General features: G+C 39.9%; 1 protein-coding gene across 1 annotated transcript in view; it reads left to right on the top strand.

Moving 5' to 3' along the window:
• The window catches only part of DYNC1H1 (dynein cytoplasmic 1 heavy chain 1), a 42,885-nt gene extending 27,755 nt beyond the window's left edge, over nucleotides 1–15,130 (top strand). The window contains exons 53-78 of the mRNA XM_029964148.1: nucleotides 43–160; nucleotides 1,301–1,516; nucleotides 2,072–2,284; nucleotides 2,475–2,602; nucleotides 3,016–3,169; nucleotides 3,931–4,077; nucleotides 4,158–4,308; nucleotides 4,502–4,755; nucleotides 4,926–5,060; nucleotides 5,156–5,250; nucleotides 5,343–5,517; nucleotides 6,872–6,947; nucleotides 8,126–8,286; nucleotides 8,561–8,672; nucleotides 8,755–8,815; nucleotides 9,108–9,231; nucleotides 9,570–9,683; nucleotides 9,969–10,139; nucleotides 10,325–10,542; nucleotides 10,745–10,848; nucleotides 11,251–11,462; nucleotides 12,299–12,452; nucleotides 13,243–13,385; nucleotides 13,748–13,916; nucleotides 14,265–14,392; nucleotides 14,744–15,130. Of these exons, the coding sequence (XP_029820008.1) occupies nucleotides 43–160; nucleotides 1,301–1,516; nucleotides 2,072–2,284; nucleotides 2,475–2,602; nucleotides 3,016–3,169; nucleotides 3,931–4,077; nucleotides 4,158–4,308; nucleotides 4,502–4,755; nucleotides 4,926–5,060; nucleotides 5,156–5,250; nucleotides 5,343–5,517; nucleotides 6,872–6,947; nucleotides 8,126–8,286; nucleotides 8,561–8,672; nucleotides 8,755–8,815; nucleotides 9,108–9,231; nucleotides 9,570–9,683; nucleotides 9,969–10,139; nucleotides 10,325–10,542; nucleotides 10,745–10,848; nucleotides 11,251–11,462; nucleotides 12,299–12,452; nucleotides 13,243–13,385; nucleotides 13,748–13,916; nucleotides 14,265–14,392; nucleotides 14,744–14,872 (3,862 nt within the window). The 3' untranslated portion in view covers nucleotides 14,873–15,130. The remainder of the gene's footprint in view (nucleotides 1–42; nucleotides 161–1,300; nucleotides 1,517–2,071; nucleotides 2,285–2,474; nucleotides 2,603–3,015; nucleotides 3,170–3,930; nucleotides 4,078–4,157; nucleotides 4,309–4,501; nucleotides 4,756–4,925; nucleotides 5,061–5,155; nucleotides 5,251–5,342; nucleotides 5,518–6,871; nucleotides 6,948–8,125; nucleotides 8,287–8,560; nucleotides 8,673–8,754; nucleotides 8,816–9,107; nucleotides 9,232–9,569; nucleotides 9,684–9,968; nucleotides 10,140–10,324; nucleotides 10,543–10,744; nucleotides 10,849–11,250; nucleotides 11,463–12,298; nucleotides 12,453–13,242; nucleotides 13,386–13,747; nucleotides 13,917–14,264; nucleotides 14,393–14,743) is intronic.
• The last annotated feature ends 2,292 nt before the right edge of the window (nucleotides 15,131–17,422 follow it).

The raw sequence follows: 17,422 nt of genomic DNA on the forward strand, positions 1-17,422 counted from the left end.
TACAGTGTATTCATGCTATCTGTAAAAACTTTTCCCTTGCAGTGATGCCATCCGGGAGAGGATGAAGAAAAACTACCTGTCAAATCCAAGTTATAATTATGAAATTGTAAACAGAGCATCACTGGCTTGTGGACCTATGGTGAAATGGGCAATTGCACAGGTAAAGTCAGTTTGAGGAAGCAAAGGCAAGGTGAAAAGAGTGAGCCTGAAGGCATATAGCAATGTCTAAAGGCGCTGAATTTACCTTTATTCAACCAAGTATTGCAAGCTATTTTGCTTCAAAGAAATGGGTAGATGGTTCAGATGAATGCTGATAGGATCTATAGTGCTGTGCCAGAGGACTGGCAGTTGTGATACAGCTTCTGCACTGAAAAACTTTAGGTTTACAGTGAACAGTAGTGGATGCTTTCTGTATCATTCTACAGGACAATACAGCTCCCCACTGGAAAATGCAATGCAATCCTCTTAATAGAGACTGCATTTGTCTTGCCTCAAAGTGGGGCCTGCTCACAGGCAGCTCTGCCAAGATCTTTTAGGCAGACTTCTAAATATTTGACTAGTTTCCTAAAGGAATAGGTTTTGGCAAAGATGCCCCCATACTGAGATATCAAAGAATGGTTTTACTTGCCTGTTGGTGTTCCATACAGCAAAGCACTTGGCTCGTTAAAACTGTGCCTGATTGGAATGGCATGATGTGGAGACACTGTATTTCGCTTGAACCTTGCCAATAGGCCCTGTCCTAATTCTCCTACAAGATCACACAGACATTGTGTGATACACCTCCCAGACAGTGAATATTCTGAGTTGGAAGGGACCCTCGGGGATCATTGAGTCCAACTCTTATGTGAGTGGCCAGTGTGGGGATTGAACCCACAACCTTGGTGTTACTAACACCACACTCTAACCAACTTGTTCTGTGGCTTAGCTATACTCATTTCATTGCTAAGAAAGGCAGATTAGGACAGTACTGGCATGGACACCCAGTTCAGTATTTATGTAAAACAGTGCTGTGCACTTCTTAATGTGGTCTGAACCTTTTGGATGACTTCGTGTAAATCTACAGAGCCAGGAGAGGGATCTTGCAAAAATCAATTACTGACATGTCTGTGCTGGGTTTAAACTAGAGTCCTAGGGATTGATGCGTGATACTAAGTTTATTTTAAGTAGTTAATTCTTACAGGGGTCAGAAATACATAAACTTGAAAAGATGCAGTTGATAGTATATACCTGAATTCTGTGGTTCTTGTTAGCACATGTCATTTTAGAAAGTGCAAAGGGTTTGTTTATTTATTGTTTGCAGCTGAACTATGCTGATATGTTGAAAAGAGTGGAACCTCTACGCAATGAACTGCAGAAGCTGGAGGATGATGCCAAAGACAACCAACAGAAAGCAAATGAAGTGGAGCAGATGATTCGTGATCTTGAGGCCAGTATTGCCCGTTACAAAGAAGAATATGCAGTACTGATTTCCGAGGCTCAAGCCATTAAGGCAGACTTGGCTGCTGTAGAAGCAAAAGTAAGACATTTATATATCAGTAATTTTTTATTTTTTAATCTCTGACAGCCTGAAATTTAACCGTTCTTCAAACTTTTAAGTGGACTTCAGTTGCTTCACCTGTGCAGTGTGTTTGAACTGTTCCATCTCTGGATGTCCTGAGGCTTCTTAAGCTACTGAAACCTGGCTGGAATTAGAAATATCAACACATGTTGCTACTTGGTTAACAAGACAGTTCAGATAAGGCTTAAAATACATAGAAAGCCTTTGGAAACAGGCATGGATGTAGTGGGATTGCAGTGTCTTAACTGGACTTCTAGGGGAGTGAATTTCTCTGTCTGCTTGATCTAGTCATTAGTATGTCACCACTATGCTAGTACTTAGCACTTCTAAGTTAATCAAGGCAACAGTTAAAATCAACGTAATAAATTAACCCTGAAGTGATTCTGCACAAATTTAATCTCATTCTGGGCTTTTAAATTTAACTTGGGCCTTGAGCCAATATTTAGGTGTTCCAAGAGACTTATAATACGACAGTTCATCATCTAAAGAGTCTACTTCACCACTTATTTCTAGGTAAACCGTAGCACAGCTCTTCTGAAGAGTCTCTCTGCTGAACGTGAAAGATGGGAGAAGACAAGTGAAACTTTCAAAAACCAGATGTCCACTATTGCAGGAGACTGTTTACTTTCAGGAGCTTTTATTGCCTATGCTGGCTACTTCGATCAGCAGATGCGTCAGAATCTGTTCACTACGTGGTCTCACCATTTGCAGCAGGCAAATATCCAGGTAAAGATGCAGTCATGATAAGCTAACCATGAATAGATTTACTGCAGCAGCTAAAGAAGCTTTAACATTGCTAGGTAAAGGATGGAGCTGTTGGAAAAGAACACCTTTTAGAACTATATTTACTTAAAATGTCTTCACCACCTAGTTGGAGAATCTCTAGTTAAATATTAACTGTGTTTCCTTCTTGCAGTTCCGTACGGACATTGCAAGGACAGAGTACCTTTCCAACGCCGATGAGCGGCTTCGCTGGCAAGCAAGTTCTCTACCTGCAGATGACCTGTGCACTGAGAATGCCATCATGCTCAAGCGGTTTAATAGGTATTTCATTCTAAGATGTAGAATTCTTAAACAATATTCTCACAGCAGGCAGGGTTTGCACCTATTGCATCACCGTGACTCTTTCACAGCACTGTTTACTCTTGTGGGAACCTCTAATGTTTGTAAAAGCTTCTCAACCATGTGTAAACGTAAAAACTCTCATTCACCTTTGCTTGCCTTATTTTAACAGCTAAGCATAACAAAAAAGTTGGCTTCGACTGCGGCTGTTTCATTGCCCAAATAACAGACTTACCTTTCAAAACTCTGAAGTCATTGAACCTGTCCCAAATTATTCCTTCAATAAACAAGGTTTTAGAGTTGAGACTAATAATGTAGCATGAATTTTATAAAATGCTTAGATATTGTCTGCAGTCAAAGCCTGAATAATGAAAGTGTTTTTTTACTAACTTCAGGTATCCATTGATCATCGATCCCTCTGGGCAAGCTACAGAGTTTATCATGAATGAATATAAAGACCGTAAGATAACTCGTACTAGTTTCTTGGATGACGCTTTCAGGAAGAACTTGGAAAGTGCCTTGAGATTTGGTAACCCACTTCTAGTTCAGGTTAGTTACATGATCATGTAGAAACTATCTAAATTCTTGAATTCTGCCCTGTGTACTAGAAAAGTTTGCATTTGTTCTTTTAGTGACATGCAAGCAACTATAATTTGCCAAGTAAACTAGTGATACGTGAGGTGTTAGTCCTGAGAAGAACATTGGTGAGCTAGAAAATCAAAAGAAGGCATTTCCTTTTCTACCATTTCAAGATCAAATGCTTTTATTTTGAAATTATCTTTCTTTACTTTCCAATCTGTAAAATGGCTTGCAACCTTTGTTTTCATGTGCTATCTCTAGTAATAGATAATAGCAAATAATATGGCTAGTTATCTAGAATTAAATTACTCTGAGTATGAGAGAGAAGTTTCAGTAATACAAAAAACAGGTAACTGCAGGTATAGTTGACTTTTACTTGAGATGGGTATTTTTTGTGCTTCTTAGTATGGAAATGGGAAAATGGGGTTAGCTCACAGATCAGTAACTGTTGCTTGTGTTGCTTAGGATAGGGCTTGTAATACATTAGAGCTAACACAATTACAGCCATCAGTAGTACTACCCTTCTGAGGTTATGCATGGTAACTGCCTAAACTTTGTGCTTGTATTGCTCAACTACAAATCTAAAGTGGAAATACCTTCTGAATGTGATCTGTATTCCTAGCCAACTGCCAACTGATTGGTTACCAGACCTTTAAGTCCTAGTTCAATTGGGAGTTTTTGCTTGAGACACTTGCAAGGAACACAATCTCTTAACACATTTCTGCTTTTAGGACGTGGAGAGCTACGATCCAGTTCTGAATCCTGTTCTGAACCGCGAAGTCCGAAGAACTGGAGGCAGAGTTCTCATTACTCTAGGAGACCAAGATATTGATTTGTCACCATCCTTCGTCATCTTCCTCTCCACCAGAGATCCAACAGTAAGTAAAACAAAAGCTGTCCTGTTTGGAGAAATGGTGTCTCAGAAAGCTGAGAAAGTTTTTTGTGTTTCCTGTGACAGGTCGAATTCCCACCGGACCTCTGCTCTCGCGTTACATTTGTGAACTTCACAGTAACTCGCAGCAGCCTACAGAGCCAGTGTCTGAATGAAGTCCTGAAAGCTGAAAGACCAGATGTTGATGAAAAACGTTCTGACCTCCTCAAGCTTCAGGGTATGTTTACCAAAATGAACTCCTCCTGTTCTAAAAGTATACATTGGTTTTACTGTAGCTGTAGAAATACACAGTAAAATGTCTTCATACTCTGGCTTCTCAAGATGTCCAAAGCCAAAGTACACACAATTCAAATAATTCTTAAAAAACTAACATGTCTATACAATGTGACCTATTTTTCCTTCTAATTAAGGTGAATTTCAGCTGCGCTTGCGTCAGTTGGAAAAATCCCTACTGCAGGCACTTAATGAAGTGAAGGGACGTATCCTGGATGATGACACCATCATTACTACTCTTGAGAACCTGAAGAAGGAGGCAGCAGAGGTTACCAGAAAAGTGGAAGAGACTGACATTGTCATGCAAGAAGTGGAGACAGTTTCTCAGCAGTACTTGCCTCTTTCTACAGCATGCAGCAGTATCTACTTTACTATGGAGTCACTGAAACAGGTAGGATGAGTTGTTTTTCCTGCCAGAAGCTTCATGTATTTACTGTTCAAAGCTAAATAGGCACTGCCTGATTCCAGCATGGCTGCTATATTGCAGTTTGTTTGGCATATGCCAATGACTATCAAACAGTAGGACTCAAGAGAGAAAAACTGAACCCTTTTGTCTTTCAGATACATTTCCTGTACCAATACTCCCTCCAGTTTTTCTTGGACATCTATCACAATGTCTTGTATGAGAACCCAAATCTGAAGGGAATTACAGACCATACTCATCGTCTCTCAATCATCACAAAGGATCTCTTCCAGGTTCAGTTTTTTAACTAATAAATGTAATTCTTCAGTCAATTTTGAAGAGTCAAGAGTTCATGGCCTCTGTACTAACTTCCCTGTTTTGTTGGTAGGTGGCATTCAATAGAGTGGCACGTGGCATGCTGCATCAGGACCATATAACATTTGCCATGTTGTTGGCCCGGATCAAACTGAAAGGCACCATTGGGTAAACATTTATATTCTCATTTCACTTTAGTTGACAGAGGGAGGGCTGTCTTGAAGGCATCTAGCTGAAGTCTTCTTTTCCCTTAACATTAGGGAGCCTACATATGATGCAGAATTCCAGCACTTCTTGAGAGGGAAGGAGATTGTACTAAACACTGCATCTCTCCCCAAAATCAATGGTTTGACTGTAGAGCAAACAGAAGCAATGATGAGGCTGAGCTGCCTTCCTGCATTTAAGGACCTTGTTTCGAAAGTTCAAGCGGATGAGGTAAGTGTTGGCTAGGGCTTGTTTCTGCACTGAACTATCTTGTCAGGCTTTTTAGGTGTCTGCTTGAAGAGCTTCATGCTCACAAGTAAACTCTCCTAGGATGGGAATGGGGCAGCCTTACAAATAACTAGTTGTAGTTGTGGAAATGAATATTCTTATTTCCTTAGCAATCCAGCTGTGAAACTTGTTGTAAATACCACTGTTCACATGGACTTGGAAGTGGCTTAACTGTTCATCTGGCTTTGTTGACCAGCTTTGGTTCCCATGGTAGCAGGAAGTGTGATACTGCATGTCTTTTCCTGCATCACTGTTGTGTGATAATTGTGCAAGAGAAGGGAGCAGCCTCAGCCATACAAAACTTCATTATGGTGGGCTTTTGGACATGAATTTGGATCGTGCTCAGCTGCTGAACACTTTGCTTATTCTCATGACTGAAGTGTTGTAAAGAATACATCTTTGTTCTGACTGTGAAACTGTCAGGTTGCAAATTATGTCCATATCTTAAATAATATCTGCTTGGTTTGTCTTGCCTACTTTTTATATTAGAAGTCAAATTTTCTTTACTACGTCTAATTTTTATCAAACTCTTCAGCCTGGGGTAAAATAACGTACAGCTTGGCTTGGGCTTATTAGAGATCTGTAGAATCGTGGTGCTGGAGGCAATGCAGCAATAGGGCACATCAGGGAAACAATTTGGCACATCTAAAGAAAGTGTAATAGACAAAGTATAATTTGAGTTTTACACGTGGATTTTTGTTTTGAAAATCAATAGAACTTGGAGAAATTCATTGAAATGAGTCAAGAACTTATTAAATGTGCTGGTCAAATTGCAGTCTTGCTCAAGAAAACATTCAAACCATTTATATGTGAAACTCAAACCATCTGTATTTAGAAGCCTGGGAAAAGACCAAACTGTGTTGAGTGTTAGACAATATTTGAGGCTAAGTTATATGATTAATAGTGTTCCTGTTTAACAGCATTAGCCCTGTTTTATTTCTCAAGACTTACTCATAGATAGAACCTCAAATGCTTCTTCTGGTACTCAATATAAATTTTTATTATGGTCTAAATTTTAGATGGATGATAAGATACAACCATTAATTGGGAAATTTTAAAGATCTCTTTGCAAATCCAAAACCAGTGGAGTTTGGACAAGTTGAACCCTACCCTGGCAATCTTTCTTTCCTACTAACAGTTCGTATGTAACTGAGCACTTTTGCAGTACGTTAAATCCTAAATACTAAGGCTGACATTGAACATTTCTGTTGCACCATGAACAGGACCTGCACCTTGCAGCAGGTTTCTGATGCCTTGAAACTTCCCTTCAGGTTTTTTGCATTTTTTTTCAATACAGCAATTCTGTATCTGGCTGGATAGCAGTTCCCCCGAGCAGACTGTACCATACCTTTGGACTGAAGAAAAACCTGCGAGTAAGTGAAGTTGCACTGTTGTCCGCACCAGTCGTACTGTACTGATCTCAGTAGAGTTACTATGGTTTTAAAACCAATTCTAAAGTAGAACTTAAGTTTGGACCTTAATGGTTAGGGAAATCATAACGTTGGGATTGTGTAAGAACCTGAAGTCTGGTGGGTTTGGGTTGTTTTGGGGTTTGGTTTTTTTTGGGAGGTTAATTTGTGTTTGGTTTTGTTGGGTTTTTTTGAACCATTTTGTAAGCCGTAGTTACTACACTTGGTTCCTGCACCTTAACCTGTGATCTAATCTTCCACTGAGGAAACATAATTCTACAATCTCATTAGATTATGTAATAGTTTGGATTAACCTTAGTCATCGCAAAGCTGGAGGCAGCTCAGGACTCTAAAAAGCTCCAGGACAAAGTTTTTCTGAGGACGGGGCTGGTCTACTAGAATGTTTCCTCCTGCAGTTGTATCTTAAACCTGAAGTCTTAGCTCTTGCTACATTAGTTGTTGGTGCTAATTTGTTAAGAATTAGAACTTGAGGGTAACTGTTGCCCTTCAGTTCGTCCCCAGACTGAAAGGTAACTTTAGGAAGTGTTTGCTGTCTGTATCATTTTGGGCTCATTCCTGTAGGCAGCTTTCTAAATTAAGGATCTAAGCTTGTATTTACTAGCTACTGTGCAGCTGCTAGATCATTAACTGAAGCAACTCTAGGTTATCTACCCTGTGCATGCTAGACAAGTGCATAGTACTATATAAGTCTAGCTCAACAGCAGATTATTGTATGAGTGAGAAGGTGTGAAGAGATCTCTTGTCCTTAGAAATTAAAATCACTCATGGCAATACTTCTAGACTGTAGATTTTGTAAACCAGTAGCATTTCAGTAGAATCCAAATGCATCTTGTCCAAGTGGGCTTGTGGAGGGCTCAGAACATGAGCAGTTGAGCAGGCAGTTAGAGTGTTGCAGAAGACAAACCAGCTGAAGCTGGTGAGTTTCTTTTGACTGTGAAGTTGAAGATGGAATGTAGGCATTCTGTTAAAAAGTTGCAACAGATCTTTCAAAAGGATAATTAACTTTCTAAATATGTAGTCTTGAGAACAAAATGGAGAAAAATGGAATGGAGAATTAAAGAGAGGAGGGTGGTGAGAATGGTTTTCTTACCTGTCCATCTATTGCTGTCTCCTCTTTCCAGCTCCTATTGGACAGGCCATTCATCGCTTGCTTCTGATCCAGGCCTTCCGTCCAGATCGTTTGCTGGCCATGGCACATACTTTTGTTTCAACAAATCTTGGAGAGTCTTTCATGTCCATTATGGAGCAGCCTTTAGATCTGACACAAATCGTAGATACAGAGGTAACCTCCTTGTTTTTGAAAGGCTAAAATCCTGAGGCAGTGCTTAGTGCCACCTTGCATGAGTTACATAGTGAGTAAATCTGTCCAACCAAACATTTCTTTACTTACCCTTCTCCCCATGGTATGAGGAGTGGATTGTTTTTCTATTTGTTAATATAAAACTAAGAGTGACATAATATCTTTAGCTGGGCAGAGGGAAGAAACACTGAGCTTACTGCATTCCCTTATTTATCCAATGACTGATTCGCATCTTTTTAAACTTCCTGGACCACAGGTGAAACCAAATACCCCTGTGCTGATGTGTTCAGTGCCTGGTTATGATGCCAGTGGTCATGTTGAAGACCTTGCAGCTGAGCAGAACACACAGATAACTTCAATTGCTATTGGTAAGAACATACCTTATTTCATCATCTAAGTGTAAATGAAATTGTTAGCAGTAAGAGCTTTAGCAACCCTTCTGTCTTTTAGGTTCTGCTGAAGGGTTTAACCAGGCAGATAAAGCAATAAACACAGCAGTGAAATCTGGAAGGTAAGTTCTGTACTGCCTAGTAGAAAGGTAAACGGGGGAAAGTAATCTACTGGCACTAAATAGATAAAACCCTGAGTAAAAATAATGAGACCATCTTTTGAACTGAAACTGGTAATAACAAGCGCAGCTGTTCTCAACTTCTGTTTAAATATTTTCAAGAGAAGTAAGTTGTATCTGCAAAACAAGAAAGTTAACCTTTCTTGATATCTTGTTCTGTTACTTGTAATGATTACAGCAAGGGATCTATAAGCTGTACACTGAAAAGCACTTTTCTTGTTTCAAAAATTCACAGATGGGTAATGCTGAAGAATGTTCACCTGGCTCCTGGCTGGCTCATGCAACTAGAAAAGAAGCTACATTCCCTACAACCCCATGCTTGCTTCAGACTCTTCCTTACCATGGAGATTAATCCAAAGGTAACACTGATTTAAAATTTGATTCTCTGGGGGAGTAACCAGCTTTCAGAGCCAAGAGTGCTACCCAGGGAGGGTTTTCTCATTACTGCCTTTTTGCAGTAAGGAAAAGGAAAATACATGCCTGTCAGGGGAGTTACTAGCCTTGGTTTTTGATAACTTAATTGTAGCTGAAAACATCATACCCTCCCTTTTGCTGCTTCCTCTACCCCTCCCAAAAGAAAGGCAAGAATTTGTGTGCTCACAACAAGGTTTTGAAGTTAATGCAGACTATGGTGTTAGAGAGATTTAATTTAGTGAAGGCTAAAACAGGTGGATTTGAGCTTATTGATCTTTTCTAGGTACCAGTGAATTTGTTACGTGCTGGACGAATCTTTGTGTTTGAACCTCCTCCCGGTGTGAAGGCAAACATGCTGAGGACCTTCAGCAGCATTCCAGTTTCTAGGATGTGCAAGGTAAGGTTGCAGTTTGTGTCGATGAAACTGAGAGGAAGAATGTGTTCAGTAAAATATGACCTTAGATGATAAAACCTCAGCTTCTCAGATGTACCTAGGATGTTCTTCTCTCCTCACAGAAGTAAACTAGTAGTTACTTCTTCTGTTGGTAGAATGTATAAGGTTTTGGTAGCAATTTAGCATTAAATCTGATACTTTCTAGCCCTTTAAGCAGACTTTGATTTTTACCAGTTCACTTGAATAACAGTTTGGTTTTGTTTGGGTTTTTTTCTCTCCACTTCCTAGTCTCCAAATGAGCGTGCTCGTTTGTATTTCCTCCTGGCCTGGTTCCATGCCATTATCCAAGAGCGCCTGCGCTATGCTCCGTTGGGTTGGTCCAAGAAGTATGAGTTTGGAGAGTCTGACCTGAGATCTGCCTGTGACACAGTGGATACATGGTTGGATGATACAGCAAAGGCAAGTAGTGTTGTGTCCTTGGGTACAGGTAAAAAATTAGATTTTCAGAGAAACAGTCTGTTCTGGAAACATTTAGGAAGTTGAATGAGTAGGCACAAATAATCAGATGGCAGTTTAACTTAGGTTTTTAATTCAATTCCTTAGTAAGAGGACATGTCAAAACTGTTGTTTGCTGCTAATTATAGGGTCGCCAAAACATTTCACCTGATAAAATCCCCTGGTCTGCATTGAAGACACTGATGGCACAGTCTATCTATGGAGGTCGTATTGATAATGAATTTGATCAACGTTTGTTGAACACTTTCTTGGAACGTCTGTTCACTACTCTGAGTTTTGATAGTGAATTCAAACTGGCCTGCAAAGTTGATGGACACAAAGATATTCAGATGCCAGATGGAATCAGGTATCAATTTTTCCTTATCCTGATCTCTCTGTACAACTTTTCTTTTTTATTTTAAGTTAAAAACTTGCACACAAAGAAAAGCAAAAAACCAAACACCTTACTATATTTCCATGCTGTGTAAACATCTGTCTCAGGCAACTTATTACTTTGGCATTGTAATAAAGGAAACTTTCTAATGAATATTAAAACTCTTGACTTGCAGGCGTGAGGAGTTTGTCCAGTGGGTTGAGATGCTGCCAGATACACAAACGCCATCGTGGCTGGGCCTGCCAAATAATGCAGAGAAAGTTCTTCTTACCACACAAGGTAAAAACCAGAACTTTAATGATATCTTTCACAGATTACCAGGCCACCATTGTAACTAAAAAGCAGAAGAGAAATACAAATTTTGCTAAAGAGTCAATAGCTTTCCCCTCCTCCCTCAACATAATTGGTTTAACCTTCTGTGAGGTAAGACACTTGAGTAGTCCAAAAACTGACCAGAAGCTTGTGAACCAAAAAACCAGTTACATTTAGCCTTCCAGATGGCAAGCTCCCATCTTAATTCTGGGAAGCTTTGTTGTCAGCTCTGGAGCCACCTACAGCTGGGCAGTTCTGAATTTTAGGTCTAGACTAGGGATGAGGAAAAGTCCTGATTCTTGCTTGTAGTAGGATGTTTTCATGTTGATTCCACTGCTTCTCTGACTAACAGCATATTTCCTATTTTAGGCATAGATATGATCAGCAAAATGCTGAAAATGCAGATGCTAGAGGACGAGGATGATCTAGCTTATGCAGAAACAGAGAAGAAGACAAGAACTGATTCTACGTCAGATGGGCGTCCAACCTGGATGAGAACACTGCATACCACAGCCTCTAACTGGCTTCACCTTATCCCACAAACTCTAAACCATCTGAAGAGGACTGTGGAAAACATTAAAGTAAGAACTAAGTTTTATCTAATGTGGGCATAGGTAAAGCACAGGTTCAGGTGCATGGTGAAATGCAAGTACCAGTTAAACTGTTCAGGGATCAATGGAACCTGTATCGGTGCTGATTCCAAGTGCCATACCTGTGTAATGCTCCCCTGGGTTCCTTGATATGCTCCTAAAAGCTGGTTTATGTCTTTTGGGTATTATTTGAAGAAATGCAATGGCAAACTGTCTAGTAAGGGTACCAATTCTGAAGCTTCTCTGTGATCAGGTAGCAAGAAACAAGTGCTTATGACACACTGACTGCTGCTTGTGGTAGTGTCTTTACAGCCAGTGCACATTAATGGCTGCTAAAATGTGGTGATGGTCAGTGAGGGGAGATGGGGCAGCAGCTTCTGCTAACTCAGAACAGAAATTGCATGGGCTGGAAACTTTTGAGATCTGTATAGTGGTATCCTAAACTCTAGCTTAGGAATTAGCTCCCTAGTTAAATGTGCCCATGATTGTCTAACTGCTTCCGCGGACTTACTCTGGGATAGTAGGCAAGAACCTTTTGTTGCTGATTAAAAAAGAAGCCCTAGTTGATTGGAAGGAGCTGCAGCAGGCAGTCTGCATTGATTGTTCAACTATGAATTCTTTCTTGCTTCTCCGAGGGAAAGGAGATTGTTGGGTGTGAAACAGTTTCTGCACTTACTTTCTGCACCACACACTGCATCTTCCACCTTTAATGCTCGTAGTCGCAGTGTCACTGCTCAGTCCACCCGGGATTTGGAGGTTGCTTTTTGTAGCAGTTTTCCAGCAAGAACTTTGATCTGCAACTTAACTTTCAATGTTTTGACCACCAGGATCCTTTGTTCCGATTCTTTGAGAGAGAGGTGAAAATGGGAGCTAAGCTGCTCCAGGATGTTCGCCAGGACCTTGCAGATGTGGTGCAAGTGTGTGAAGGAAAAAAGAAGCAAACCAACTACTTGCGCACACTTATAAATGAGCTGGTGAAAGGTATGGTCCTTCACATCACCACCTCCCAGGGCTCTCTCTGCCTCTGGCACTCTGTAAGAGGCTTTTGTGGTCAGCAGCTTATAAAAAAACAAAAAATGGCAGAAATATCTGGATAGGCTTTACACTTTGACACAAGCAATACTTTTGTGTCAAGCATAAAATTCCAATTGTTTTGGTTTGAAATTTCAAGTTGAGGTGTCTAATATTAGTCTTTTTTTGTATGGTTTATATTAGTAGCTTAATTTCTAAGCTGAAATCTTCATAAATTCTCTCAATGTCAGAACTGTGACAGAAGAAAGTTACTCATACCACATAGTGAGTAATATTGCTCCTAGAAAATATTCAAGTTCTCTGAATTTCTGTTTCAAGATTTTATATAAATGTGGAATTTTCACAGACATCCTGCTTGTAATAATGCATGAAGATTTGCTGTCTGCTTTGTACAAAAGCATTTCCTAAAACACAGATATTTGACCTCTTCAGTTTTTTCTAAAGAACTGAAATCTTCATGCAGACTTGGAGATCAGCTATGTCCTGCTGTGTGTTACTGCAGCTGCTGCTCTTGAAGGGTGTCTGAAGCTGGATGGCATTTTAAATACAGAGTACACCTGGATGCCATTTGCTTTGTAATCTTTGAAAGTGCTTTCACTTACTGAGGGGCCTTTTAAAATAGAGATTGATATTCCTGTCCAAATCGGATTGATTATTGGGAGAGAACATGAAGTGTCAATGTAGTGTATAATTTCAACCTGCATACGAACAAAACTTAATTCTAATCACATTTTTGTAGGTATTTTGCCTCGTAGCTGGTCTCATTACACAGTGCCAGCTGGTATGACTGTTATCCAGTGGGTGTCCGACTTCAGTGAGCGCATTAAACAGCTGCAGAACATTTCCCAGGCAGCTGCATCTGGTGGAGCAAAAGAACTGAAGGTACCTTGTGCTGACTTCTAGGGGTTGGTGGTGGAGCTGGGTAACTCCTTCATGGAGTCTTTACGTCAGGACTTCTAAATAGTTCCTCAGATGGTGACTTTGAGTCAATATTCTCTGAAATGTGCCTGTAAATACTGTTGAGTCTCTCCTGGTCTCAGCATGGTGAGGCTTAGCAGGCTAACTGAGCCTTAGTATTGTAGAAAACAAAGCCTTAGAGCAAAAGGCATCTCAACAGTTACACAGTGTTCCAGTAGCAGCAGGAACATTTTAATGTAAATAGATTGCTGAAGTAGTATTTATTAGTCATTAATTAATACTGCAGCTGAAATATTTTTTCTCCAATTTCCGCCCCCCCTAAATAGAACATCCACGTGTGCCTTGGTGGCCTGTTTGTACCAGAGGCATATATTACTGCTACAAGACAATATGTTGCCCAAGCAAACAGTTGGTCCCTTGAAGAACTCTGTCTTGAGGTCAATGTTACAACTACCCAGAACGCAGTCCTGGATGCCTGCAGCTTTGGAGTCACAGGTAAACTCACCAGAAAGAAGGGGACCTTGACCTAAAATGTTTTCAGAAACTTCTGGTATTAAATGGGATATGTCAAATGAAAAAGATCCTATCATTGCAAATGTCTGAAGTTGTTTAAAGATTAGTTTCATATTGGTTATTAGGGAAGTACTTACAGTGCTAATAAATCTCAAGGCTCAGGTCAGTATATATTTAAGTGGTATTGCATAGTATATCACCTACAACCTCTTCATTTTGCAGGACAAAATACTTCTCATATAGTGGACTTAGCCCTTAAATGATACACAAGGAGGTGGTCTTTGGATGTATGAAAGCTCTTAGAACTCTAAACTGTATTTCAATTTACAGGCCTGAAGCTCCAGGGAGCCACATGCAGCAACAACAAGTTGTCACTTTCAAATGCTATTTCAACTGTACTGCCCATTACACAGCTTCGCTGGATCAAGCAGACAAATGCTGATAAAAAGGCAAATGTTGTAAGTATTGTTAAAAACATTTAGATATACTTAGCAGTTTTTTCCTGAAGCTTTATAAATACTTGTACTAGGCTAGCAGCAAACAGACCTAGTGTTGACTAGGTCTTTTTTTTGTATCTATTGATAAGGAGGAGAGGCATCCAAAAACTTAACACTATTCACGTCAAAACATGAATTTATACCTATAAAAGCATCATGAGTTTATTAGGTCTTGGGTTTTTCCCTCGTATTTTGAGTACTGAGTTATCTGAGCATGAATTCCCATCTTGTAAGTACCTTATAGTGTTATAGAAACATCTTGCACACTTCAGCTGTCTTACACAACTCTTGTATGTTCATGTTTTTCCCCAGGTTACTTTACCAGTTTATCTGAACTTCACTCGTGCTGATCTGATTTTCACTGTTGACTTTGAAATAGCCACCAAGGAAGATCCACGCAGCTTCTATGAACGTGGTGTTGCAGTTCTCTGCACTGAGTGAACAAACTTGGTTTAACTGATTAATGCTGTAGTAATTGTCAGTCTTCTATATAGTGTTCACCTGTACTTTTGTAACCTGGGTAGATTGTCAGATGGATTTATATCAAGTTGGCTAGAAAGAAAGGGGGCGATACATTGGAAAGCAGATAGGCTAGAGAGATTTCTTTGAAGGAAAATGGGATGAGATTTTTAGATGGTTATTGGTATATGTGCAATTTGATGGATTGTGTTATACTAAATAAAATACATAGCAAAACTCTTTGGTTCTGGAACTATATTCTTACAGTGATGGTTTTGGTCAGGAGAATCTGTACCTATTATTTTTTCAGAGAATAACAAGTTCCTGTTCAAGCTAACCTCCAGTAACAGAACCCTTGGAATGTAAGTCTTTAGTGCAGTAAGACACAAAGTATGACATTATCTGCTGTGATAATTCATGCCATTGCATTAGTTACTTACTTCAAGCAAGAGCCAGTTCATTGTAACTTGCCAAGATGATCAAGAAGCTGGAGCATCCTAAACAAAACTTTCTTGCCCTGTTGACCACAGAGCTTCCTCTTTCTAAAGCTGCTTTTATGGTCAAATAAGCCCCCAGATTCATGTCTCATTAAGCCCAGGAGGATGATATTAAATGCTTACATACAGTATTATTTCAGACTCTCACATGTGACTAAACTGTTACTAAATTAGGAGACCTGAGAGTTCCTGCTAATTGCTTGGGTTGATGTAATGGTTTGGGCATTCACTTACTTTTTCTGATCCTAAATTCACTGGCTAAGCATTTCTACCCTTCTGACCATCCTCTCAGAACAACTGTCCCCACTGACAGTGGCTAATATCAAGTGTGCAAAGATGCATGTGAAGAATGCAGGTGCACAGCTTTCCAGTCTCAAAATAGGGGAGCCCCTTCCTTCAGTAATTTCTCCAATACAAGCAGTGACTTTCTGAACCTGCATCAACTCTAATGTTTTTTCTGTGATAAGTGATTCTACAGCACAGGCCTGTGCTGGGAGCAAAAATTATCTCTGCCTGCCTCATGTACTTGTTTTGGTCAATACCTGCTAGTTACTTAAACAGAGTTCTGCTGTCTGCCTGCTCCCCACTGTTTTGCATAGTTAATCACCATAGCTTGAACTGTCCTGACTGGTTTTGTTACCTTATAAAGAATGAATCCCAAACCAGTGCACCATGTAATCTTTGTCTGTGCCTATAGTTGTGAGGAAGAGAGATGGGAACTACATCCATCATCATCCAACACAACTTTTAACCATAATGTCCTTGTTTTTTTAAACCTCTATGAGATGCTTTCCTTTACAGCAGCAGAATATTAGTATCTGGAATTGTATCACTGCCTCCAGGATAATTTCAAATACATTGTACAGGAAGGAAGCAGACCTCCTCCTGCTGGCTGTGTGCTCTGGACACCAGTTGCTGTATGAAGTGTTTGCTTAAACCTTTATAAGATCTGGTTGTTGGCAGCTCAGCTGAATGTGCCTCTTTCTTTCAGCACCTGCTTTTTGTGAGTAGCTCAGCACCTGGGCTGTGGTACCAGCTTACAGCTACTATAAAACTCTTCCCACCTATTAGGAAATACTCATGAGGTGATCAAGAGTGTCTCAGACATGCCTGAAGTAGCTAGAGCTTCCCAAACTCTTCAGCTCTTTTATGTTACCTTTTGCATTAGTCCTGAATTAACAAAAGGTGCAATTTCAGTTCAGAAGTTAATCCACAGTTGGATTCTCATACTGAATAAGCAGATTACAAATATACTGTCCCATGTGGCTTATCCTTCAAATTGCCTCCCTCCTGATCCTGTATTATTTTTTCCTAGTGGGTTATTTATTTCAGCATGCTGTGTGAAACAACTGGTTTAAATGAAATCCTCTCTAGATGAGTTTAGGGTTCTTGGCTGCAGTTTGAAAGTCAGTTCAGTTTTATTTAGCCTGAGAGGAAGGGGCTGGCAGCTGGTGGGGCTAATAGCTAGAACTTAAATGACACAACAACAACCCAGACACAAGACTGAAGGGTATATATATCACAAGGTCATATTTTTCAAGCTTTTCAAACGTCCTTATTCCAAAGAGAACTAGGGCCTAGTTGCAGTACACACAAATCTACAGTGCAAGGGGTTGTTTGGTTTTGGTTCAATTAACTTCATGGTTTTCACTGCACCAATCTTTGCCTCTAGGACAAGTCAAGGGGGAACCACAGTAGCTTGTCTTGGGGCAAAAGCCTCTGCATCTTACTGTTCAACCACTTTATTTCCAAACTCATTAAAAACCATTTCCAGCTGGGGGATAAGGATGAAAAAAAAGTTGCTTTAATATAATAAATATGTAGCAAATATGAAGCCATTACTGGAAAGGTGCAAGACTAGAACTGAAATAATATTTTGAATGGCTTTCTGTCTTATGAAAGAAACTGCAAATTAAAAATCTCTGCCAGTTGCACAGAACAAATGCTTTCACAAGCAGTTGGTACTAACATATATCATTACACTGTCATAGCTGTTAATTCCCCTTCCACATAAATGGACTACCCAGACTCTAAA

This window comes from Manacus vitellinus, unplaced genomic scaffold (genome assembly GCF_001715985.3).
Source record: "Manacus vitellinus isolate BGI_N305 unplaced genomic scaffold, ASM171598v3 scaffold_6_pilon, whole genome shotgun sequence".
In the NCBI taxonomy this organism is placed as follows: Eukaryota; Metazoa; Chordata; class Aves; order Passeriformes; family Pipridae; genus Manacus; species Manacus vitellinus.